The sequence below is a fragment of the Penicillium manginii genome, assembly GCF_028828005.1.
Source record: "Penicillium manginii strain IBT 31320 chromosome Unknown utg000006l:1.0-4164085.0:1.0-4166146.0, whole genome shotgun sequence".
NCBI lineage: Eukaryota > Fungi > Ascomycota > Eurotiomycetes > Eurotiales > Aspergillaceae > Penicillium > Penicillium manginii.
In genome coordinates, this window is record NW_026643107.1 from 1,883,111 (window position 1) to 1,908,283 (window position 25,173).

A 25,173-nucleotide genomic window follows, 5' to 3' on the forward strand; every position below is an offset into this window, starting at 1 on the left:
TCTCATCGCAACCATGTCGTACCTTCAGAATCAGCTCAAGAGCTTCAACGCTAGCGTGATGGAGTCAGCGAACCGCCTGCCTCAGCAGAGGCGAGTGGCCGTCAATGCTCCTCCATCTGCTAGCAGCTCGCAGGCACCATCATCGGCACCGACCCCTTCGTCGATCAGCGATCCGAAAAAGAAGCGCCATGACGCGGACATCGTCTACTCCCAGCCAGCCAACACAGGTACCGGCAAGGATATCATGACGCAGGTTCTTTTTGCGATCGAGCACATGAAGAACAAGGGCGTACCATTGAAGTTTGGCGATATCATCTCATACCTGTCCCTGCAGCACCGAGCGCATGATCAGGGATATGTCCAAGCACTTCGCAGTATCTTACAGATGCATGAGAAGGTCGATTACGATCCAGCCGGTGCCGGCGGCGAAGGCACGTTTAGCTTCCGGCCTCCTCACAATGTTCGCAATCCTGAGCAGCTGCTCCGCAAGCTTCAGTCCCAAACCACTGCAGCTGGTATGAGTGTTCGTGAACTTCGTGAGGGTTGGCCAAACGTCGAAGATGCTATCAACCAAATGGAAAAGGAAGGCAAACTCCTAGTCACTCGGAACAAAAAGGACGACCACGCCAAGATGATCTGGGCTAACGACCCTTCTCTCATTGAACATTTCGATGATGAGTTCAAACAAATTTGGGACAAGATCAAGATTCCGGATGCTCAAGCCGTCAAGGAAGCACTGGAGAAGGCTGGCATCACTCCCACCAACAAGAACAAGGTGATGAAGGCGCGGCCCAAGATGGAACCAAAGAAAGTCAAAAAGGCTCGCCGTAGTGGCAAGACCACCAATACTCATATGATGGGTATTCTGCGGGACTACTCGCACCTCAAGCGCTAATAGAACATACTGCCAACCTTGATTTCGCATTGCACAGGCGTTTTGTTATTTCTTCCAGAATGTCAGACCACCCATCGGTGGCAGTTCACGCCTGGCTCATGTTTCTGCTGATCCATCTTCTGAAAATTGTACATTACGAAAACAAATTGCTTGATACCCAGATAAACCAATACCAAAGTTCAAATTATAACCCACTGTTCTCGTAGTAGCGACTAGATCATACTGAGTGACCACCTAGCTTAATGCGCATGGCACATCACTGCAGTCCATACCTCTAATATACTATTAGCTAGACATCCTAAGTACACGTCTAAACAATTAGGTCCATTCATCTACAAAGGTATCTCCAAGAAAGAAGGGCAGCGTGATGTACAGCACAAAATAAGCCAAAACAAAGCAAAAGAACAACCCTTAATGACGACCATTCGAGACAGACTTCGTAGAGCCTTCCGTCCTCTCCAAATACTCCACCATATCTTCAATAGTGCAGACCTTAATTCCCCACCGCTTTCCAAAGCGCAAGCATCCATCCCGACGCATCATGCCGTTATTCCCTCCAATCTCCGCCACACCCTCAACAACCTCACCATCATCCACCAGCTCCGCAATCACACCCACCGGCGCCTTACCAGCCAATCGGCAGAAGTCAACAGCGGCCTCGGTGTGGCCCTTACGTTCACGCACGCCGCCAGGGCGCGCCTGCAACGGGATGATGTGGCCGGGGCGTTGGAAGGAGTCGATCTGGGCATCTGCGGAGGCCAGGGTGCGGCATGTGAGGGCGCGGTCTTGTGCGGAGATTCCGGTTGTCACGGAATCGTCCCTGGCGTCAATTGTGATGGTGTAGGCGGTGCCCTTGGGGTCGGCGTTCTTGGCGACCATCTGGGGGAGGGCGAGGCGCTGGGCTAGATCCGGGGTTATAGGCGCGCATATTAATCCACTGTGAGCGCAATTAGTTTTGCGCTGTTCACTCTGGAAGTCTACCCTTCAAGGGGCGCTGGCGTCGTGCTCGTGGCGATATCGGGTCTCCACTGGCCGTCGCTGGGGGTGGCGTGCTCACCTGGTGTAGCGAACAAGGAAGGCCATCTGAGCCGCTGTGATGGACTCGGCTGCAATTATAAGGTCGCCTTCATTCTCACGATCTTGGTCATCGAGGACAATGATGAATTCGCCATTCTCTATGGTGAGTCACAGTTAGTTCCGCGCGTTGATTTGTAACTTCCGAAGGCGGGTGTTCACTGGCTGGAAGAGCAGGTAAGAGCGCTTAAGGTGGTCCAACTCACTGAAGGCAACGATTGTATCCTCAATCGAGTCAAATTGAAGCGTAGGGTCTGTGGTGGCAGGCATACTGGGTAATGTATGACTTGTCGACACGGTTCCAATGGTGGTTCTTTTTGCCCCTCAATGCGCAATTCGAATTCAGGCTTCCGTGGGTAGTATAGGGAGAAGGAATGGAGGTCAAGGTTGTGAAGGGTGTGAAGCCTGTGGGAACTCCACTATGAATTCAAGTTCAGAAATTGGATTAATCAGAACTGTGGCCAGCCGGGAGGGTCCGTAATGGCTGACAGTTCATTAGAAATCCTCGTGATGCTCGGCGCGGGGAACCGGGCGGTGAGGGGGGCGCCCCAATTCCGATGCCTCGGAAGCTCGGCGATCGGCGGGCGTGACAGGAGGCCACTTGCCCAGGTGGGCAACGGAGATAAAAGCCGGGAGGTTGTGCCCTGCTATGTACTACTGCAGTATATTGTATACCTACTAGGTAGGTAAAGTATAAAACGACCACGGATACCCTCTAGATAACATTGAACACTTTCGAATTCATAACTGTGCCAATCGAATTATCTAGGCTTGATAATGCTCAAATGAATAAAGTCCAAAATTCTAGTCGCTGAGATCGCGTTATATAATCACGCAGGAACAAGGGGAACGTCCGAACAGAACGTAGGGAAAGATGGGTAAGACTGCCAGTACTTGGCATAGGAGCAGCAATTAACCCATACTGTCAGTCCCCATCCACCTAACCTCATCAGCCTGCCTCTCCAATGCCCGACGCATCGTCTCCTCATATCGCCGTTCTTTCTCCCACTCATCGCGGTGCTTGTGCCGCATCTCCTCACGTTTCTGCTCGTCAACCTCAGCATGCATAAACCAATCATCCTCCTCATCTCCCATCTCGATATGCGCATCTTCAGGAATAGAAAACTTGAGTCGACCAATGCGTTCTCCGGTCCATACAAGTAGCTCATCCCCTGTCAGATTGCCTCCGGTGGGGAGAATCTTCCGCGCCACCTCGCTGTTGTTATTTTGCGGTTGAGAGCTTGGCCAGAGGCCGCGCGGCTGTGGCTGGTCATCATCCGGTCTGAATATAAATGCACTGTCGCGTTTTGAGAATGGTATCTGCGGATGAGAAGTATTGACGTTCCAGCGTCGGACTTCTGCGCGGCCATTTCGCTCAACCCATTTGATATTCCCCTCGGAATCGGAGTACACCAGGCGATTGCCATGTGATGCCACGGAGAGCAACTTAGAGCTCGCCGCACTTTGCCGATTCCTGTATTCCGGAGTCAACTGCGATGTCCGGTTGGAGGGGTTTCCTTCACGGTTTTCAGAGGAGGATTTGAGATTATATAGCTCCAGTGACCCTCGGCCATTGTATTCGCCGCATGCGACGATATTATGAGAATCAAGATATGTCGAGTCGGAGTGTACTGGGAACCGAGGTTCGGGGGCAGAGGCAAGACCACAAAGACGACCACCAGAATGAACAGTGCTTTGCAAACGAGGGAAGAAGCGACGATCATAGCAGAGAATGCTGGGAAAGCGACCTGCGAGGAGTATGGTGTTGAAATGCGGCGCTGGTGGGTGGAGAATGGACAAAGGTCCTGGTTGGAAGAGTGGTGCATAATGCTCATCTCCGGGGCCGGGACTGCGAATCCGCCGAGGTGGGAGTCCATTCGGTTGGAGTTGTAATTGTGGTGAGTCTGAATGGGGGAATATATCCAGCTCTGGAATCAATGGAGTAGAATTCTTCTCGCAGCGTAAGCTGATTGCTTCCTCTTCTTCCATGGCAGACAGTCTCGAGTCATGAATCTGCAGGCTGAGCGTTGTTGCTAGTGTTAGTGGTACCGAATAGTCGGTCTCCTGAGATAGCGCAAAGATCGACCAGGGGTAACGCTGTTGAGATATTACTTTCAGTGTCTCGAGATCAACCTCATTGAGGACATTTCCAATAGCAAGGTAGGCCCGCCGTCGGAATGAGTCGACTGTAACGCCCTCGCCAAGGTTGATAAAGTCCAGCGATGATTTTGCCGGGGCACGCTCCCGACGGCCAGAAAGATTGGCCATGAGTGCTCCAGGCTCGCTCATACCAAGAATCCCTCCCTTCGTCGATTGCGAGTTTGCACTGTGAGAATGGTTCAAGTCCCAAATGCATACACTGCCGTCATCGAGGGGTGCCACGATCTTGTTCTGCCTCGCAGAGCTCCAGTCCTTCAACAACCCCATGCCCTTCACTTCGAACGGCAGACGCTTACTCCCCTCTCCCTTGCGAAATGGTTGCTCTACCCATGATAGTGAGATAGGCCCATGGCGGGCAATATATTCCGAATACCAATCGACATGTTCTCCGAGAGCCGAAGAGTCCCACTCCGAGGCTGCCCTAGCTCTGTCACTCAACGACTGCGCTCCTGGCTCCGCTGAATTATTCTGGTCTTGCTGGAGAGGCGGAGGCTGGATCAGATCACGCAGCGAATCCTGTCCCAATGTGCTCAACGACGCAGTCGGATTCGCGAGTAGGCTCGCCGACATCCGGCCCGCCGGACGGGAGGCCTGCAAGGCGGCCCAAGATTGCTCATAGCAGTGCAGTTTCCACAGATTATTGTCGCGGGCAATATCGAAAAACTTCTTGGAAACAGATTGCAGCTGCACCTTCTCACATGGAGCGAGGACTAGCCATTTAAGTCAACTTAGCAGCTTCGGGCGGATTTTTGCAGAGTGGTGCGGGGAAGATTCCGCCGGGGGGGTTGGGGTTGATGGCGGCTTACGAGCGATGATTTTGGTGAGGATCTCTACCGGCAGGTTGTCCATGAGGCCTGTGAGATTGCAGCATCGGGGGCAGATGGAGGGAGAGAGAGGTCGGGGTCCAGAGCGCAGCCTGTCATGTTACGACTGGAAAAAAGACGCCTTCCAGCGGGGGATCTGCAGTTGGTCGGATCACGTGGCTTAGAAGAGCAGAAAGTCCAAGTAAAATTAAGGGAAACATGATTAATCTGACAAAAGGGAATCCAAAATTGGGTTGACAGAGTGACGCTCGAATTTCTTGTCGTTTCATCCATGCACATAGGGCAAAGGAGGCTTAAAACGATGTGGTTCCACAGAACAGCAGTACCCCGGTTTGTTGATGGACAAGACCAATTCACATTTTGATTGGTAGATCACGAAGAGGCACATACACAATAGAGATTATAGGTAACTTGAACATTCCTGTCCAATATGCCACTCAACAAGCATCGACCCGCTACAGATTTCTCACCCTAGGTCTTAATTCATGGATCAAGCGTGAAAAACCGGACACCAAAACCGAATACGCCAAATATAGAAGGAATTGAAAAAGGCGCGAAAAGAGAGAAAAAAATACAGAAAGATACAAAAAGATAAAGCGCATACGTACTTCATTCATCGGGCTTGAACACGGCATCTTTGCAGAGAATCACAACCTTTTTGAAGAATCGGCGCCATTCCAAGGGATCACCCTTGATCTTGACGAATTCAACTTCGAAAACACCCTCAGAGACACACTCAATAAGGACCTTGCCTTGGAGAGGACACATTCGGCCATCTTTGGCAATCACTCGGATCATGGCAGACGAATCACCGGCAGTGACTGCCGGAATTGAGGGGACTGGAACACCCAGCCGGTGAAGAGCTTCGCAGATTAAGGGAACCAAGAGTTTGAGTTCCCAAGCAGAGTAGAAGCGTGTCATGGAGCGGGATGGAATGATATCTTGGAATTTCTGGGCATTTTGCGTTCGGCTCACGGGGACAGATGGTTGCTGCGAGAATTGAGACATAGAGGGTTCATCCTCGAGATGACTGCTCATCGCCATCCCTTGGGACGAAAATTGTTTCCCAGCGGGCTGGGTGGATGAAAACTCGGAGGCCAGGTGTGGAGTATCCCAGTCCATCACCAGCCCACCTGCCATCTCTGGTTGTGTGGAAGACAAGCCCATGGAAGCATCGGCATCGTTGTCCATATCCATATCCATCGCCTCGAAGCTTCGACTAGCGCCCTTGCGTTTCTGCGATAGAGGGTCTTGACTAAAGTCGATGTGTAGTGACTCAAACATGGAAGTGGCGAGATTAATCGGGTCTCGTAGCTTGCCATCCGCTGAAAGATATTTATTTGATCGTGTGTACCAAGGGTGTCTTCGTACGTCTTCGAGCGAGAACCGTGTTTTGGGGTTTACGGTCAACATGCCGCGCAATAAGGAAAGGGTGGCAGAAGGTAGTTTCTGCCATAGCTCATCGGTTGTTCGTGAGTTCGTTGCGAGGTATTCGTGAAATTCATAGCTGTCATCAGTTGGGCTATCCCACGGCGTGTTTCCCGCTAATAGGACGAAAAGGACGATCCCGCAAGACCAGATATCCACCAAGTCTGGGTGATAGCCCGCTCCCTTATTCTGACCTCGTGTGCTAGATGTAATCACCTCTGGGGCAATGTAAGGAGGGCTGCCGCAAAAGGTCGATGAGAGTTTCCTAGTCCCCTTGTATTCGAACAGCGCGGCCAGGCCGAAGTCCGCTATTTTCAGGTTCCCATCGGATGTCAAGAGCATGTTTTCAGGTTTGATATCACGGTGGCCCACACCCTTGGAATGCATGAAGCTCACAGCGCTGACGAGCTGCGAAAAGTACACATGGGCAATATCTTCTCCGACACCTTCATCGGCCTCGATTTTGTCGAAAAGGTCGCCGCCCTCAGCCAATTCCATTGCAATCCATCGCCAGACATCATCCTCGCCAGTCTGGTAAAAGCTAATGATGTTATTATGACCCGTAACGTGTCGATGTACGGTGACTTCGAGTTGTAGCTGGCGCGCACTGATTTTCCCATGACGCGCCGCGTAGTCTTTGTTAATGTATTTGACGGCGAAGACAGGGTTGTCGGAATCCACGGGGCAGGCCTTTTTTATACTAATGGTCGATGTGGATTAGCATCCCTGCTAGAGGTTCGATCTAAGCTGTGCTCACCAAGCATAGGCGCCCTGGCCGATTGTTTTGGATACAATACGGAACGGCACGTCGCTGGGAAGCGGGGCCAATTGCGAGTGCTGCATTGTGGTGGGAAATGCTAGCTGATAGTGGAAGGAAGAAATTTGAACAAAAAACTAAAAGAGTGAAAAAGGGTCGACTAGACACTATACATTGCGGTGAAACGAGGGTGGGTGGTGATGCGAGGCGAGGCGAGGGGGATGCGAAGCGCAAGGGTAGGTGACTCGACGCGGGATTCGACGCGGGCCACTTTATCCTGATCGGGAAGTCTGTTGATGGACTCCGCGCCCGTCATCGATGAGAGAGCCTTCAATGAGGTAGACTTGGAGGTTTATAGAGGGAATAAAGGAAGGGGGAAAAGGCAAATATAAGATCATAGTATATCTAGTTACTGAAATACTAGTATATATAGACTTGCAGGTAGAGGTCGTGAGTTACTAACTAGTACTATGTTTTCGATGTTCCACTACCAGTAGTAGTGCCCACTCGAAAATACAAGCTTGGAGGCTTTTAACTGCAACAACCTTGTATGTACTGCTTTCGCTCTTGTGGGGATAAGAAAGGGTCAAAAGACTCCTATTATTATTATTTCTGAGATAAGAACCACGTCATTAAGCATGGCCATGACCTGGATTCTGCATTTTCTGCCTGATCCAGAGCAAGATCAAATTGACCCCGCAGGTGATCACACTAGTTTTCCGTCACGATCGCCCGGCCTGTGCGTGTGTCACTTGTTGCTCTCTCCGGCTTCAATTTCCTACAGGAACTTTTCATGGGTTTTATAGACCATCACATAATAACAGGATCAGATCAGATCAAGATTAATATCAAGATTAACCCTACCGTCTTTAGATGATAAGTCCCTGTAACTCGCTCCTTCCGCATTCGTCGACCTTCATCATTGTGGTTGCCGGGGTAAACAAAAAGACTAGCGCCCTTTGTGCCCACGTCTTTTTTGTCTCCTCTCTCTGTCCTCTGTCCACCAAGACTCATCATACCACTTGGTCTCATCTCTCATCCCTTATACTTCTCTTTGTCATCATCTTTGCACATCCTCCAGCGTTCAAGTTGCTTTTGGTCGTGTGGGTCCCCTCTCCGATCCGTCGTCATTCCAGACAGCAACCCTCGTGCTACTCCGTGCACTTGCTAGCATTCCAGACACCCTCTGGGAATCTGCGGACTTTGACACTATTCTTGATTCTATCTGGCTTCTTTGATTCTTCTTCACGATGGACTACACCATGGAAGACTCCCAAAACTCGGCGCCCGACGCCCTGGAAGCTACTAAGCTGAACGCCTCCGGCCAGCGGACGGAGACGCAGAGCGTCACTAAGCGGTTAGTCGGCCACCCATTCAAGGGAACAATCGCCTTGAGATTCCCACCAATGCTAACGCTTCTTGCCAACGTTTAGTCTGCAAGCTGAACTGATGCAGCTGATGCTTTCGCCCTCACCCGGCATCTCCGCCTTCCCCGACGGTGATGGAAACCTCCTCTCGTGGACTGCCACCATCACTGGCCCGACAGAGACTCCCTACGAAAACTTGAACCTGAAGCTTTCGTTCAGCTTCCCTAACACCTATCCCTACTCCGCTCCCACCGTCCTCTTCAAGACACCCATCTACCACCCCAATGTCGACTTCTCGGGCCGCATCTGTTTGGATATCCTCAAGGACAAATGGAGCGCCGTATACAACGTGCAGACTGTCCTGCTCAGCTTGCAGTCTCTCCTCGGCGAGCCGAACAAGTAAGTGAAGGCAACCTCGTCGACTCTCACAGTAACACTTGAGCTAATCTCTCAACAGCGCGAGCCCGTTGAATGCCCAAGCCGCCGACCTGTGGGACAATGACCAAGAAGAGTTCAAGCGTCAAGTCCTGGTCCGACACCGTGATTTGGATGACGAGTAGATCGTCGATTTTCATACCTTTCATTGCGCATTGGCGTCGGTCGGACCACCGGATATACCCTGCCTCGCTTTTGTCCTTGCGCCGGAGATAGGTGGCACGAATGCATAGTGGCCTGGTACCATAGGCTGGAGTTTGGGTTTTCGCGGCTTTTTTCATTCTCTTAATTTATTCCTCTTTTCTTTTCCGCCATTTCATTTTCGTTGCACGCATTCGATTATAGGCCCGTATATCGAGTTCCGCAAACCATGCGAAGGTTTCCAATCAACTACAATGGTCCTCGGGAGTCTATTGGCTTCTTGGGTATGTACCCATGAGCTGGAGGTATGACTCGGAAACTTCACGTATTCTATTTGATGCCAGCGTTGGTACAAGTGTACGCGTGAGACGGTGATTAAAATATCCAAGATGTTCGAAGAAAATGTATTTGATACTTTTCTCCACATCTGCACATACTTCTGCGCATACTTCTGCAAATATAGTACCAAGAACTTTGGAAGCCAAGAGAATATCGAACCTTCCACTGGAGCAAGCACTATTCAAAACATGGATATTGATCAAGCTGAAGAAAAGTACTGCTTTTCATCGGTAATAAGCAGTCCAGCGACAGTAGCACTGGTAAAGGTACTAATAGCACCGGTGATCATGGCACTAACAGCAACACGCGACACATCGGCGCTACGCCCAGGCGAGATCTGAGCAAGCACACCAATTTGGTTACCCAGCGAACCGATGTTGGCGAAACCGCAAAGCGCATAGGTTGCGATGAGACGGGAACGATCGGATAAATCGGCGTAATTGGCCGAGTTCTGCAGCTCGTTGTAAGCGACGAACTCATTCTATTAATGATGAGGTTAGTAATATGATCCATTTGTTACAAAAATGATTTTCGCAAAGGGAGGGAGGGGAGAAGACGTACGGAAATGAGCTTGAGACCAATCAACTGGCCGACCTTGAGCAAGTCGCCATCGCGAGAAACTCCAAGCAAGAAAGCAATTGGGTAGCAGATGTAGCCAACAATCATATGGAGACTCAAGGCGGGGTCGTTGATATTCAAATATTTACCCCACCAACCAAGAAGGCCGTCGATAAGCGCGATCAGTGAGATGATGCACAGCAGCGTGGAGGCAATCATAGCGGCAATCTTGAGACCGAGCCAGGCTCCCGATGCAAAGGCGTGCAGCGCATTGGCCGATTTGTGCTCTTCATTATCGGGTACAACTACACGACCAGCTGTCAAGCTCTCTTCTCCTCGGGCCAGCGAAGCTTCGAGCAGGCCAGTGAGGCCGGGATACTCATAACACATGCCGAGACCAAAGCCTGTGGATTGACACCCATTGAGATATAGGCGATCAGGACACTTCCGGCGATAGTAGCAAAACCAGAACACATGACCTGGTGCAGCTCGGCCATGGTGAGATGAGCGACGAAAGGCCGAATAAGCATTGCCGATTCACCCTGTCCAATGAAGGGGGATGCCGCAGCGACAACAGCCTCGGCGCCGGAGACACGAAGACTCCAGAAGAAAAACGTGGCAAACTTCCCGATAAACCATTGCAAGATGCCGCTGTAATATAGGAGCTGGACGATGGAGACGAAGAAGAGAATAGCTGGAACAACGCCAATGAGGAACCAAGTGCCGGGCGACAGAGCCGTGGCCGTATCCGGCTGAACGGCTTGTTTCATAGCAATGAATTCTTTTTGAGTTAGGAAGACTACACCATCTGTGGCGAAGCCAAGAAGTTCACGGGCAAGAGTAGAAATAAAGTTGAAGATATCATAGCCGGCGCCAGAACGGAGCACAAAAAGTGCAATGATGAACTGGGTCAACATGCCGACAATTACCGTGTGCCAGATGATCTTCTTGCGGTTGCGCGATGTAGCCCACAGAACGAAGAGGAAGACTGCCAGACCGAAGAGACTGACTGCACGGTTTGCGCGAGTGTTGTCTGCACTCTCGGGCGAGGCAAAAGAGCCGATCAACATGACACCAATGCATAGCAGGGCCGCGGCTGGTGTTCTCAATTTCTCAGGAATGAGGTTTACCAATGGCGGCGCAGTATGGTTCCAAACGAAGTACATAGGCTTCGTGACAACGCTGATAGGGATATAGAAGAAAATAATCCGCAGCGTAATAGCCAGATAGAGCAAGAATGGAATCAACCATCCCCGGTCATATCGGTGCAGAATCAGACCGGCGATCCACCACCTAGGCCGAACAGCATGAGTCTCGAAGATTTCATTGCATGTGGGGGAAGAAGACATGTTAGGTGCCCTCTTATAAAGTTGATCAACTCACCCGGTGAAAAGTAGCCAAATCACAAGATGCATGCCATGTCGCCAATGCTTTGTCAAGCGGCGTTGCCATGGGCGTGCAGCCGGCTCAGCACTGTTTCCCGCTTCCTCATCTCCTGTGCTTTGGCTCTGGCTTTTACTGGCGTGATCCAGTGGACTCGGCTCCGGAACAATTCCTTTCTCAAAGCCTGTTGTTTCCTTGGAATAGACGACTTCGTCCTCGTGGCCTTTCTCGGCAAATGTGGTGTGGTGGTGGTGCGTATGATGATGTTGATGCTCCGGCTGCAGAGCAGGATCTATCCCAGGTGATGGCTGGGACTCCATGTCCCGAGTAGCGTTGTCTGGCATTTTTCACAGGCTCGATTGCGACTAGGAAAAAAAATTGGTTGTTTTCGAGTCTAGTATCGTTTAGAGAGAAGTCTGTGTTATCTCTATACCTTGCGCGTATCACTTGATCATTCCCTGGATTTCACGAGATTGGGGTTGGAATCGGGAATAAGCTCGAATCAAATGCGCCTGCCCAGGAATATCTGAGTTGAATCAGGTTGGATCAGGGGCCGAGAGGAGGGCAGATATTATAGACGGCCTGGTTATCAGAGGGTAGAAGCAACGTCCATTGTGGCTGGCTTGGTACTAAGCATTCCGCGCATGGCGATTGGGGGGGGGCTGGTTCGTTTATCAACGGCAAATGCCAGGATTTCTGTGCGGGGAAGAGAGAAGAAAAAAAAACCCACGAGATAAAGAGCTACGGACCATTTTCGAACAGGGTTTAGTAGCCCTCGGCTGGTGGTCCGGGGCTCACGCTCATTGAGACTCTATCAAGAGCCATGGACCAGTGGCGGCCACCCCGACGGAGCTCCCGTCTCAGCTGTGAGGGGCTTCCATGTAACCAAAGACCTGTGGGACCCCATTTTAAGTAAAGTGATAGCGCCGTTGCACCACTATCTCGGAGGACTAACACCTTTCAGGCGATATCTTGCCACCAGGGCGATGGTGGTTGGCTGGTGATCTTCTGCCCAGGAGGGTCGAATCTCCGCACTGGTGAACGGCAAGTGGGGGGGGCGCCTGAATTTAGTGGTCGTTCTGAGAGGTCGCGTGTTGTGTTTTGCCTTTTTGTCTTCTCTTTCTTCGGCTGAGATTTCTAGAATTCCAAGGTGCCTGGAGTCTGCCCTTTTAGGAGACCCCTGTGAACCCATCGACGGTTCTCCATGCGGAGATCGACTGCCCTGCGAGTTGATATCCCTCCATACTCCACACAGGCAAGGGTCTCCATGTACATGCTGCGGATGTATGAAGTAGGTACTCCGTACATAGTACTTGGATGATCTAATCTGGCAAATCTGGTCGCCTCGATTGTAGTAAAAATTTGCCAGTGGATACAGTATAGCTACTTGCACGGTGGAAATCTCGGTGGCGCTCCGACTGGGGGTCCACCGCACCACCAACTTGAACTTTAGAAAGCCCGACCTTAAATATTCCTCACTGGTTTTGCCCTTTTCCCATTCCATCACATTTGTTTTCTTATTCAAGGGCTATCTCCCCCCTTAATTCCTACGGCGACCTCCGCCTCGTAACTTCGGATAGGGGCTGATCTTGGCAGTCTAAGTGCTTACCTTACCTGCCATCGTCACATCGGACGGACTCATTTGGATAAAAGAATCTTGGCGCTCGACCTAATCGGCGCACGATCCTCGAGTGGCTAAAGGCGGCAAAGTGGCCCTTGGATAGCGGTGGATGCGGTGGAGAGGGAGAAAGCCGCCCATCATGGGATTGACCGTGATGCCGAGATAGTATGTCTGTCCTATGTATGGAATCTACGGAGTTGAAAGAGGAGATGATTTGGGTACAAGCCATGTTTCGTACCCCATTAAACTACTGTACACATTCCACTCTATATAGACATACAAATCAATCCTGAAGGCAATAAATACCAATTCCACCTGACGCGTGCAGAACTGAAACCCCCCCCGGAAGCGGTAGGCAAAGCGGGGCAGATCGACCCAAACTTGAAGATCCAAACTTGAAAGCACTCTCTGTTGACATCCTCCGAATATCTTCATATCTTAAGTGTATCTCTCCTCCTTACTCTCACCTTGAAACCATGGGAGACAGGAATATCGAATGGGAGTTAGAGGAGGGAATCCCCCAGGTTGAGGATCCCTTCATCCAGCAGTACTTGAAGGGCCGCGAAGCCTTGATCGCGGAGGAACAGAAGAGACGTCATGGTAAGATTAGCGCAATATCATTAATCAATAATTTGAATCCTTCTAAATGATTCTAGATGCCACTTTTCGCAGGACGCTCTCGCCCATAGCTGCCCGGGCTTGCAAAATCGTCTCTCAGATTAGGGCCCAGGAGCAGAACGAGATATGGACCACCGGCCTAGACGAGGCGGCGGCCCATCAATCGGACGAGTTTCTCTACCCTGGGGTCATGTTTCATCATGCTAAGGGTCGCATGGAGAAGACTAAACTGTGGAAGATTGTGGAAAGAATGCCCAAGGGTGCACTGCTACATGCACACATGGATGCCATGTTCGATATCGACTTTTTGATTGACCAGGCTTTCTCCACCCCGGGTATGCATTTCAAATCGGAGAAACCACTTCTCACCAAGAAGGACTACGAGGAGGTACCATTTTCCTTCCAATTTTCCTCCCAGCCGCTGTCCGCATCGGATGCTATCCCTAGTATATGGACCGAGGCCTACGAGGCCTCATCCTTGATTCCCGTGCAAAAGGCTGCCTCCTCTTTCCCGCAAGGGGGAGAGACTGGCTTCCGGGACATGGTACGCAATCGGTGCATGTTAACACCCGAGCACTCGTACAATCATTATCACGGAGTCGATGCTATCTGGTCCATCTTCACACGGACCTTCCCAGTCATTAACTCCATACTCAACTATGAGCCAATCTTCCGAGCGTGCTTCCGTCGCATGATTGGACAGCTTGCAGCCGATGGGATTCGATATGTTGAGTTCCGCATTGCCTTTGTCTTCGAGTATCGGAGGGAAGGCAATGACAAACCGGAAGAAAACTACGGTGAATTCTGCCGGGTCGTGGAAGAAGAGGTAGAGCGTTTCAAATCGACCGACGAGGGCAAACATTTTTATGAGGCCCGAATCATCTGGACGACTATTCGACGGTTTTCCAACGAAATGATTGTCGACAACATGAAAAAATGCATTGAGACGAAGCAGAACTTCCCAGACCTGATCTGTGGATTTGATCTGGTTGGGCAGGAGGATCTGGGGAGACCTCTAGTTGACCTCATCCCGTTGCTGTTCTGGTTCCGCAAACAATGCGCCGAGGAGGAAGTCGATCTGCCATTCTTCTTCCATGCCGGCGAATGCTTGGGAGATGGAGATGCGACGGATAATAACCTCTTCGACGCGATCCTACTCGGCACCCGACGGATCGGCCATGGGTTTTCTCTCTACAAACACCCGCTGCTGATCGATCTGGTGAAGGAGAAGAAGATTATGGTGGAGTGCTGCCCGATCTCAAATGAAATTCTCCGACTGGCTAGCTCCATCAAATCTCACCCGCTGCCCGCTTTATTGTCGCGTGGTGTTCCGGTTTCTCTTTGTAACGACGATCCGGCGATCTTGGGTCATGGGAGGAATGGGCTCACACATGATTTCTGGCAGGCTCTTCAGGGATTGCAAAATGTCGATCTGGCCGGTCTGGCGATGATGGTTCAAAACTCCCTCAGGTGGAGTTGTTTTGAAGACCAGTCAACCGCTGAGTGGAAGGCGGAGGTAACGGAGGGTATCTTGGGAGAAGGGCTCAAAGGAACTAGGCTGCGAGAATGGTGTTCGGATTTCGAGAAGTTCTGCGAGTGGGTAGTATTGGAATTCGCGGAGTTCGATGATGCCGATTAAACGATTCAAGATAATGGTGCGGAGTACAAAAAAAACTCCAGATACCAGATAAACACAATAGAAACACAAATTCAACATTGTTTTGATCTGATCTCAAAATTGAGTCGCGGGGAAGTGGGTGGAGCAGCAAACCACGCGCTTAGTCCAACTTGTGCTGTGTTGGGCCGCCTGACGATAAGCCCGCCCTTTATCAGGTGCTCTCCTCCGCACGTCATATTGGATCCTCCTCCATCTTCAAATCCCACCACCCCTTTCCCTTTCACATTTGCTTTTCTCTTCGCGTTCAGTTGGACTGTTCGAGCTTCGATGAATTCCGTTCGTGCATGACCATACCCGCCCCCTAGGGCGTTTCGTGATGGCATCGTACCTCCTCCCGTCCTTCTTCCAGAAGCGACTACTCAAATACGCTCTCTCCCGCCTGGGCCTGTTCGACACAGATGCTCTAGATCCGGATAACTTGGGTATTACTTGGGGTCAACGAAGTACAGTAGAGCTACGAGATATTGGCTTGAAGTTGGAGGTGAGCAAGACGTGCAACCCAGACCTACGGAGTGGGGCACTGATCCCGAGATATCTTGGACCGCATCTCTAACATCTACGTTACCTTAATAGAAACTTGCGAGCTACTTACAGCTTCCGCCAACATGCGAACTCCTCAACGCCCGGATCCAGTCCCTTCGAATAACTATCCCAGCCGACCTGATCAACAGCGGTATCGGCCTTGAAGCGAGCGGTATCGATCTACACCTTCGTTTATTATCCAATGAAGCGTCCCAAGATAAACATGGGAATAGAAAGCAGCAGACACTCCCAGTTTCGACAGGGCATCCTGTGGGTGGGAAACAGGCTCTACCTACGCCATCCAACCTAGCTGAATCATTCCTTGAGTCCGAGCCACAAGAGGAGAAAGAGGAACTGGAAGCCGCCATCTCATCACAATCCCACGTCTTTCAACGGGGGTCATCCTTCGGTGAAGATGATGAAGAGGAAGAATTAGGTCTTGGCAATGAAGAAACATCTCTACCGAGTTTTGTTGCGGGGTTCCTTAAAGGCCTGGCGGAGCGGTTACAAATCAGCATCAAGGACATCGTCGTGCGAGTGGACATGGAGTTGAAGCAAGACGGTCCTTCCAAGAAACATCCCGAAGATAAGCCGGATCTTGTCTCGGCCTTGTTGACGGTGGGACATGTAGATCTTCATGGGACCCCGGCATCCGCTACTAGTTCAACCGAGTCGACCCCATCTCGGGAAGGCAAAAGACTACTTTCCCTCGCTGACATTAATATTGGGCTCGTCTCGGACCCAGGTGTCTTTTCAAACTACTCACGTTTCACAGCCCCTGCCTCTCCAACTACTACCATGCAGTCAAAGGTCAGCCATTCATCCAGTAGAGCTGCGTCGCCACCTTCATTGAACAACTCCGTTTCCGATCCCGGGCTTGCCATGACGCGGTCAACGATTTTTGAGCCATCTCTTGGCTATTATAGCGGAGGGAGTGGTCTGGGGGATGAGGTGGAAGAATCCGGGCATGGAATGGAGGCATCCAGAGACGAAATGGAGGTATCAAGGCACGAAATGGAGGCATCGGGCTTGACCCACGATGGCCGATTCTCGGATGCAGACTCGGATCAGGAGAGAGGATACGATCGCAGTCTTGATGACTCGCAGACATTTGGAGACGATCCATTCAACGACAACCCAGGGTATTTGGATTCCGTCATCGATGCTCAATTCGACGACTTCGACGATGAACCACCTTTGGACGCGTATATTGAAGAACAACATGTGGCAGAAATCGAGGGAAATGAACCTTCCCCAGGACTTCCATCGTCTATATTGGATAGTCAAGCAGCAAATCCCCGGGATATTGAGTATCGGGGAATCGCGACGGAATCGCTACAAGGAACTCTAAAAGAGTCCCCGACATACGACTCACAAACAATTAGTCGTTTTGGTATCGAATCCAATGAGAACACGCTCTCCAACCATCACAACGATGTACCAGAGGACAATTTGGCACATCGACCTCCTTACTCCTCGGAAGCTTCTCAACCCTCGTTGTCACGTTCAAATTCTGACAATACAGCCTCTGAAGAGCCGACCCCCGGCGCCGAACTCACCGAGTCCAAGTTCTTTTCTCACGACGAGGCGCAAAGTCTGTATATGAGTGCCATAAGCCAAGGTGGCGGCGAAAGCTTCATGCCGAATATGCCAGGTGCATGGGACTCTTTTGGTCCTGGTCGAGTGTCGGGTCTTGAAACGAGCAGGCGCAGCGAGACCCACGTTCCCACGGAGATCGCACCGAAATCAGAGGTTCAGGACGAAGCTATCGCTTCCACGCCGAAGCCAAACATTCCATCTGGGTCATCTTTCATTGAGCAACAGACTCCGGGCGATAGCCGATCAGACTCTCAATATCCAACTGGGCAAAATGCAGACGCGGCTTCATCTCCTATTCTGAACAAGAACGGCGAAATGAGAAAACCTGTTTTCAGCGTTGACAAAATCTCAATCTGGCTACCAACCATTGCAAGCCTGGAGAAAATCAATACAGTGCCACCCAAGATGTCTATGGAGCGGACGGAGAGTGACTTGAAAGATATGGCCAGTAGCTATCGCGACCCTGTCCTTGATGAAAGCATATTCTCCTCGAGGATTTCCACGTCTGCACGATCTCCACGAATTCCGAGTGAAATACGCGCATCTTCCGAGGCAGACCGTTCTGGTCAACAGCAGGCCGATGATGCAATGGAGCGACTTTTTGAGCTACAAATCGAAGTATTTTCAATGACTTCGAACTTTGACATTGCAACAGGGTGGCTTGTTATAAAAGCATTGCAACGGCTCTCGTGCATGATCGATGCAGGGCCCGATAAAGAGCAAGCCCCAAGACAATCTTCCCAGAGCCAGCCTGCCCTGAGACCCGTCCTGGACCTCCAGGTCCGCGAATTCTCGGTCAAGTTTATAGAGCATGTAGCCGGGTATCCCTATCCTGATAATTCTGGCACGTTTTTACCACATTCGCATCATCCGTCAATGGAAGATATCGTCCTTCAAGCTACGGCATCCGGTTTGAGAGTTAATGCATCAGCGAACGATCAAAAATCGAGCCTGAAACTCAATGTTGGAAAGTTCGCTTTCGGATTTGCCTCTCAGGACCTGGTGTCCTTCGACGAGTCTTTGAAAATGCGCGAGTCCACTCGCGATATTATGGCACCCTCTCAAGCAGATGTCTCACTCTCGTTGACCAAATATGCAGACGTTACGCGGGTTGAGCTGTCGACCCTTCCACTCCATATTAACATGAACATTCAGAATCTGGAGGAAGTACTGGGCTGGATGGGCGGGTTGAGTACAATTTTGGAACTCGGAAGCTCAATTTCATCAACTCCTACAATGAAGGCGGCACATAAGTATCCAAAAAAGCGTGCAAGGGGCGTGCATTTCGAAACGCCTGGGCCGGCTCCACAAAAGGCCGAGTCTGTGTCTGCCCCATGGAAAGTGAACGCTCGGCTCGGTGGAATTATCCTTGATGTTGTCGGAGAGACACATTCCCTAAAGCTGAGCACGACGGCAGTCAAGGTTGTAAGCAGGTTCGAAGGCCTCGGCATTGGAATTGATCGGGCTGAGCTGAGAGGGCCGATTCGGCTTGACGGGACCCGTGATGCTCCTGCAAATGTCGTTTTGGATAGCATCAGGGTTGAGTTCCTGTCAGCACCGAAGGAAAACGACCTTGGTCGCCTTTTGACTTTGATCACCCCATCTAAAAACAAGTACGATGACGACGACGACATTTTGCTCGACACACTCTTGCGCCAGCGTAAACAGGGCTCTGTTCTTCGTCTCGCAGTTAAGCGCATGAAGGCGACGATTTCAAATATCGAGGACCTCGCCTCACTCTCATCCCTTGGACAAGAAATGGGACGACTGTCCAACGTCACAAAATATCTGCCTGAAGATGATCGCCCCGGTATTTTGACTCTAACTATGGTTCGCGAACTTGAAGTTCAAGTCTATGTTGGCGGAGAAGTCGGCGACTTGAACGCGTACCTCACGGATGCCGAGATCGCCTGGATCAGTATGCCCTCACTCACTGCAACCCAGGTCGGGACCATCAAAGTTCTTCGAAACAATCAAGAAGAGCTGGTCGGCGAATCCTTAGTGCCCGGCAACGATCAAAGCGTGGACGATTCCCGGGCACCCGTTCTCATGGCTCGATTCATTCCCGATGAGATGGACCCCACTTTCAAAGTCAAACTGCACCATCTAAGAGTTGAATATACGATCCCATCGGTCATGGCCTTCCTTGGACTAGGTCGAGATACGACAGGTCGCGACCTGGCTGGCCAAATGGCGAGTTCTATTGCCAATCTTGCAGAGAATTCGCCCCTGACAATGGAAGATTCAGTCTTCTACCAGCCGCAACCGAATGCTTCGCGAGCATCAAAACCAATCAAACTCGCGGTCGTGTTTATGGACTCTGTTCTAGGTCTGAACCCGCGCAATTCGCCATCTAAAGGGCTCATAGTGCTCACGAATGCCAAATTCACCGGCGCCCTCCACACCGATGAATCCTCAGATGCTAATCTGGAGATCGGGAAGGCATCTATCATGATCATAGACGACGTGACCAACGTCGGAACTGCGGAAAATCTACATCAGCGTGCATCGACTTCTCCCCAGAGCAAGCAGGTCCAGGGATACATTAACCAGGGCTATGTTCCTGTTTCTTCTATCTCCTCCGCAATGGCGGTTGTGAAGATCATGAAGCTCGATGAAGACGGTACTAAGTCTCTAGACGTGGAATTGAGAGATGATCTTTTGATCTTGGAAACATGTGCGGACTCGACACAAACACTCATCAGCATTTTGAATGGACTCCAGCCTCCGACACCACCAAGCATCACTAAAAAGTATCAGACCGAAGTCACGCCACTTCAAGACATGCTAGCCTCTTTCTCGGGCAACGCCTTCGCCACCGATCCTGCAATGCCTATCTATGACAGTGCCGAGTCAGAAGCCCATCTTGAGGGTATCATAGAGGAGGATCAGCTCAGCGATGAACTCGAATATGTCAGCGATTTCTACCCTGGAGGGCAGACTGGGTCCGGTAGCGATGATGCAGAATTCGTCGGCGCGCCCCACGACAACAATCTTCTTGGCAGTTTCCACTCCCAGTACCATGTCTCTTCTAGTCTCTCGGAACTAAACTTCCAAGAAGACCATTTTGCAAAACAATCCGCCGTTGGCGGCACGGCACACCGCTGGGACTCCACTCATAATACTTATGGTCTTTCGAACGATACTAAGCTCCAGCGCAGCCCTCTACGGGTGCGCGTACGAGACATGCATGTCATCTGGAATCTGTTCGATGGCTACGACTGGCAACGGACACGAGACACCATCTCCAAGGCCGTGAAGGAGGTCGAAAGCAAAGCAATCGAGCGACGGGCACGCGCTTCTCGCATGTCACCATCTGCTACGGAAGATGAGGAGTCTGTCATTGGTGACTTTCTCTTCAATTCGATCTACATTGGGATCCCAGCCAACAAGGACCCGCGGGAGCTCCAGCGTGAGATTGATCGTGAAATCAATGATCTCAACAGTGAGACAGATAGCTATGCCACAACCACTACAGTGACCGCCACAACCAGCCGACAGGGCAGATCAATGCCTCGAAGGGAGAAGAGAGGGCCACGCCTTTATCGCAGCAAGGCCCATAAGATGAGCTTCGAGCTACGGGGAGTCTGCGCTGATTTGGTGGTATTCCCGCAAGATTCAGATGAGACCCAGAGCTCCTTGGATGTGCGCGTGAGAGACTTGGAGATCTACGACCATGTGCCAACGTCGACGTGGAGAAAGTTCGCGACGTATATGCACGAAGCCGGCGAACGGGAGAGTGGAACCAGCATGATCCATCTTGAAATTCTTACTGTCAAACCATTGCCCGAACTCGCCGCATCTGAGATCGTCCTCAAAGTAAGTTATACTCCATGATAATATTGTCTCTTCTTGAATCCCGTGAATTAACATCATTTAGGCTACTGTTCTACCTATCCGCCTTCATGTTGACCAGGATGCCTTGGAATTCATGAGTCGGTTTTTCGAGTTCCGAGATGAGTCCATCGAGGAGGCCAGTACGCCGGGGGACGTTCCTTTCTTGCAGCGTGTTGAAGTGAATTCTGTCCAAGTTAAGCTAGATTTCAAGCCTAAGAGGGTTGATTATGCTGGACTTCGATCCGGCCGTACGACAGAGTTCATGAACTTTTTCGTACTTGACAACGCTAACATGGTTCTGCGCCATGTCATCATCTATGGTGTCTCTGGATTTGACCGTCTCGGCAATACCCTCAATGACATCTGGATGCCGGATGTGAAACGAAATCAGCTTCCCGGAGTACTGGCAGGGTTGGCCCCCATTCGATCTCTGGTCAATGTCGGAGGCGGCGTTAAGGACCTGGTGGTTATCCCCATGCGCGAGTACCAGAAGGACGGGCGGATTGTGCGCAGCATCCAGAAAGGTGCTTTGGCCTTCGCCAAGACCACTTCTAACGAACTTGTCAAGCTCGGTGCAAAGCTAGCCATCGGCACACAGACAGTCCTTCAAGGTGCGGAGGATTTGCTGACGGCTCCAAATGCCACTTCTGCCGGCTCGGAGGAGAACCGCGATGACGAAGATGAAGCGAAGAAAATTTCCCTCTATGCCGATCAACCGATTGGAGTCGTCCAGGGTCTACGGGGCGCTTTCCGTGGCCTTGAACGCGATCTCCTCCTAGCACGGGACGCCATTGTCGCCGTGCCTGGGGAGGTTGTTGAAAGTGGTAGTGCAACGGCAGCCGCCAGAGCCGTTTGGAAACGCGCTCCGACAGTAGTCCTCCGGCCAGCAATTGGGGTTTCCAAAGCTGTGGGACGTACACTGTTGGGTGCTGGCAACAGCCTCGACCCGAGCAACCGGCGCAAGATGGAAGATGTAAGTGCACAGAAAACATTCAGTTTCAAATATCTCAAGAACCTTACTAACGATGCTCACAGAAATATAAACTCTACTGAGCTTTTAGCTTGCTGATCTATATGCAACCGCTACCGCGGGACAGGCTCTGTTCCCTTCCCCTCCCTCTCTCTCTCTTGTTTCTGTCTCGCTCGTTTTTGAAATTTCTGCCTTTATCTTTCATGCGCCCGTAAATACATCTGAACGTTTTTGCTGCGATGATACCATCTCCCCTGGGAGCTTTCGGACACGAAGACGCATGTAAAAATTGCTATCCTCCCCATGCATGCATGAACTTGGGCGTCTTCGAACTTTCACTATGATTATGATTGTGATGATATTTTGGTTTCTTATTACTCTGGCGTTAAGCACATTTACTCTTGATTTTACTGCCTTGTGAGCGCCATAGATTGAATGCAATGTAGATTTGCTGATCCGTGTCTGTCAATGAGTATTAAACCTTCAAGTTGGAAGATGTCAAGCTTGAGCCATTCAAGTTCCTAGGTACTACAAGTGCAACTACATTGGACAACATGTTGCATCAGATAACAGAGTTCATTCCAATAGGCACTCTCAGGTATAATCCCAACGAATAGGCATATATTCAAGAACGCAACAAGCAAACTTCGCAAATACCTAGGTAACCATCTATCTGAACTCGACAGGAAGAGTGGTCAGCCGGCTCATCTCGGCGACTGTCTCCTCCCAGAGGTTCTTCTGTATATTCTGGCCCTTTCTTGAATCGATAAATGCCGCTTTGCTAAGAGGACAAGTAAGTTAGTCTTTAATCACAACGAAGTCACGACCAGAGAAAAAAGAAAGTGGAAATAACTCACTCGGCGATAGTCTTGTCCATCAAAAACTTGCCATGAGACTCGGGACCCATGACAAGTGCACCGTTTAATATGATCCAACCACCGACCTCAACGGACCTGGCACGGATCGACTTGATGACATTGACAATCAATCTTAAGTACAGCGGCAGAACGTCGCTCATGTTAGTATTAACCATGCCCGGGCACATCATGTTTAAGATGACCTTCTTAGAATCCAACCGCGGTGCCAAACTGTACATGAACAAGGCGCAGAGAAACTTAGAATCTCCATAACGCCTGAATGGCACAAAAGCCTCTTTTTTATCCATGTGGTCAATCACCCCCTCGCCAGATTTGAGAGGGTAATTCTTTTCGAAACTTGTGGTCTCATGCGCACGGCTGCCAACCCAGCTAATACGTGCAGGGGTGCCCGTCTTCTCTGCACCTGCCTCGAGATACGGTAGAAGCTCGGCAATGAGTAGAACATTGGAGTGGTAATTGACCTGTGTGGTTTTATCGTGGCCGATCGGGGTATGTTTCAACTCAAGTAGGCCGATTCCCGCATTGAGGATGAGAGTGTTGACGATGGGGATTTCCTCCCGGAGTCTTTTTGCGAATGACAGCACGCTAACGAAGAGCTCCATGTCCAGCTCCATGACCTTGATAGCTGCCTCGGGATTTTGCGCCTTGATCAAGGGGTCCTGACGGATCATAGTTGCACATGACTCGCCTTTGGCGACATTGCGGACAGCAAGAATCACAGTCGAGGCGCGAAGTAAAACTAGTTGTCGGGTCACTTCAAGACCCATTCCTGAGCTGGCACCTGTTACCACTATTGTTTGACCAGTCAAATCAATGCCTGTTGGCAAGGGGTCGACCTTTGGCTGGATGAAATTGACCATAATTAGAACTTGAATGGATGGGGAGGAGATCAAAAAGATTGAGGAGGCCGATAACAGCAACAATTACATTCGAAAAAAGAATGACTGAAAACTTGAATGACATAAATCGATAGCTTTTGCTTTTTCCCATTTTGTTTTGTAGAGCTCCCCCTGCAGTTCTTTGCTTGCTATGCTTAACAATTGTGGAGATTACCAATGCTTGTCCATGCGGCCGGGCTGACACAGCATCCGGCCGACGGTTGAATGCATGCAGTGTAATTGAAAGCGATGGTGTTTATTGGTTACTATTTATTTATTGCTGGAGATGATTACTTGAAATCTGATACTACATACATAGGTAGACTAGTTGAATCAGATACATCAGCCAAGACGAGGCTGAAAAGGCCCATCGGTCAGTCATTCAGGCTGGGCCTATTGATCGGACCGAAGCTAGGGCTAGATAAACTCATCTCTCAGCAATTTTCAACTAAACTAGTAGTAGCAGCTTGCTGGATTAGTCAGTGAGTTAAGAGGTTGGAGAAATGCCAATCCCTTCTATGGCAATTTGATTAAACTCGATATTTACTCGAAAATATGCAGAACCTTGGAAGGGGGCGAAAAATATGACTCGAAGGGTTGGAGGAACTAGATGATAGTACTACCTAGGTAGTAGTTACCTACTAGGAGCGCATATTTAGTTGCAGGGTAACCTCCAGGCTGATAATACCAAAGCCCTGGAGGTCTAGGTACTATGCCACAAGGCCATCACTACTAGTCGTATGCATGTTCTCCTGCTACTAACTAGATGAGAGGGCGAGAGAGTTAAATTGATTTACGCCCAGATGATGATGGAGCCAGCCGTTGTGACATTCTCAAGGTGATACTATCATATAAAGCAGCCTCTAACTATGGTACCTCTTCAGCAATCAAGCCTCCCAAGAAATGTTTTCCTCGGCCAAGAGCTAAACATACTAGTACACTGCATGGAGAACTCGACCGACTCGGAAGACCTCGTTCACCTGCGGTCGGAACAACCCAGAGATATGATGTATGCTTTAGTCGTAAGTATATATGATAGCCAGGAAACTAGCCATATCCAGCAAGGCACAAGACCTCATTTTGAAGAAGCAAAGAAAACCTGTTGCCCAATTGCCGATCCCGGAATGGCCCCCAGAATTCCCCGACATTGCCCCAGCCAGAGGCGTATACATATCATGAATCATGGATATCCAGGTACGAGGAGCAGAGTT

The 25,173-nt window shown here is 50.4% G+C and overlaps 9 protein-coding genes across 9 annotated transcripts; 4 read left to right on the forward strand and 5 right to left on the reverse strand.

Annotated features, from left to right (window-relative positions):
- Positions 1-13: 13 nt before the first annotated feature.
- On the forward strand, positions 14-895 carry N7533_009061 (transcription factor TFIIE subunit TFA2; the record flags this gene model as incomplete). Its single annotated transcript, XM_057105711.1, has 1 exon — positions 14-895. One exon carries the CDS (start codon positions 14-16, stop codon positions 893-895), a length of 882 nt encoding a protein of 293 aa, XP_056957160.1.
- Positions 896-1,306: 411 nt separating this feature from the next.
- N7533_009062 (3,4-dihydroxy-2-butanone-4-phosphate synthase RIB3) lies at positions 1,307-2,239 on the reverse strand (the record flags this gene model as incomplete). Its single annotated transcript, XM_057105712.1, has 3 exons — positions 1,307-1,832; positions 1,953-2,070; positions 2,176-2,239. 3 exons carry the CDS (start codon positions 2,237-2,239, stop codon positions 1,307-1,309), a joined length of 708 nt encoding a protein of 235 aa, XP_056957161.1.
- Positions 2,240-2,881: 642 nt separating this feature from the next.
- Positions 2,882-4,978, reverse strand: N7533_009063 (uncharacterized protein; the record flags this gene model as incomplete). Its single annotated transcript, XM_057105713.1, has 2 exons — positions 2,882-4,839; positions 4,936-4,978. 2 exons carry the CDS (start codon positions 4,976-4,978, stop codon positions 2,882-2,884), a joined length of 2,001 nt encoding a protein of 666 aa, XP_056957162.1.
- Positions 4,979-5,562: 584 nt separating this feature from the next.
- N7533_009064 (uncharacterized protein) lies at positions 5,563-7,224 on the reverse strand (the record flags this gene model as incomplete). Its single annotated transcript, XM_057105714.1, has 2 exons — positions 5,563-7,081; positions 7,139-7,224. The coding sequence occupies 2 exons, from the start codon at positions 7,222-7,224 to the stop codon at positions 5,563-5,565; spliced, it is 1,605 nt and encodes a 534-aa protein (XP_056957163.1).
- Positions 7,225-8,388: 1,164 nt separating this feature from the next.
- Positions 8,389-9,065, forward strand: N7533_009065 (putative ubiquitin conjugating enzyme (UbcK); the record flags this gene model as incomplete). Its single annotated transcript, XM_057105715.1, has 3 exons — positions 8,389-8,495; positions 8,572-8,904; positions 8,963-9,065. 3 exons carry the CDS (start codon positions 8,389-8,391, stop codon positions 9,063-9,065), a joined length of 543 nt encoding a protein of 180 aa, XP_056957164.1.
- A 554-nt stretch (positions 9,066-9,619) lies between these two features.
- On the reverse strand, positions 9,620-11,705 carry N7533_009066 (NupC/NupG family nucleoside CNT transporter; the record flags this gene model as incomplete). The annotated part of the gene is made up of 4 exons (XM_057105716.1): positions 9,620-9,901; positions 9,982-10,283; positions 10,358-11,271; positions 11,362-11,705. The coding sequence occupies 4 exons, from the start codon at positions 11,703-11,705 to the stop codon at positions 9,620-9,622; spliced, it is 1,842 nt and encodes a 613-aa protein (XP_056957165.1).
- Positions 11,706-13,458: 1,753 nt separating this feature from the next.
- Positions 13,459-15,239, forward strand: N7533_009067 (putative CECR1 family adenosine deaminase; the record flags this gene model as incomplete). The annotated part of the gene is made up of 2 exons (XM_057105717.1): positions 13,459-13,582; positions 13,639-15,239. 2 exons carry the CDS (start codon positions 13,459-13,461, stop codon positions 15,237-15,239), a joined length of 1,725 nt encoding a protein of 574 aa, XP_056957166.1.
- Positions 15,240-15,594: 355 nt separating this feature from the next.
- atg2 (uncharacterized protein) lies at positions 15,595-22,289 on the forward strand (the record flags this gene model as incomplete). The annotated part of the gene is made up of 4 exons (XM_057105718.1): positions 15,595-15,759; positions 15,852-21,218; positions 21,280-22,209; positions 22,272-22,289. The coding sequence occupies 4 exons, from the start codon at positions 15,595-15,597 to the stop codon at positions 22,287-22,289; spliced, it is 6,480 nt and encodes a 2,159-aa protein (XP_056957167.1).
- A 586-nt stretch (positions 22,290-22,875) lies between these two features.
- N7533_009069 (uncharacterized protein) lies at positions 22,876-23,944 on the reverse strand (the record flags this gene model as incomplete). The annotated part of the gene is made up of 2 exons (XM_057105719.1): positions 22,876-22,987; positions 23,064-23,944. The coding sequence occupies 2 exons, from the start codon at positions 23,942-23,944 to the stop codon at positions 22,876-22,878; spliced, it is 993 nt and encodes a 330-aa protein (XP_056957168.1).
- Positions 23,945-25,173: the final 1,229 nt, after the last annotated feature.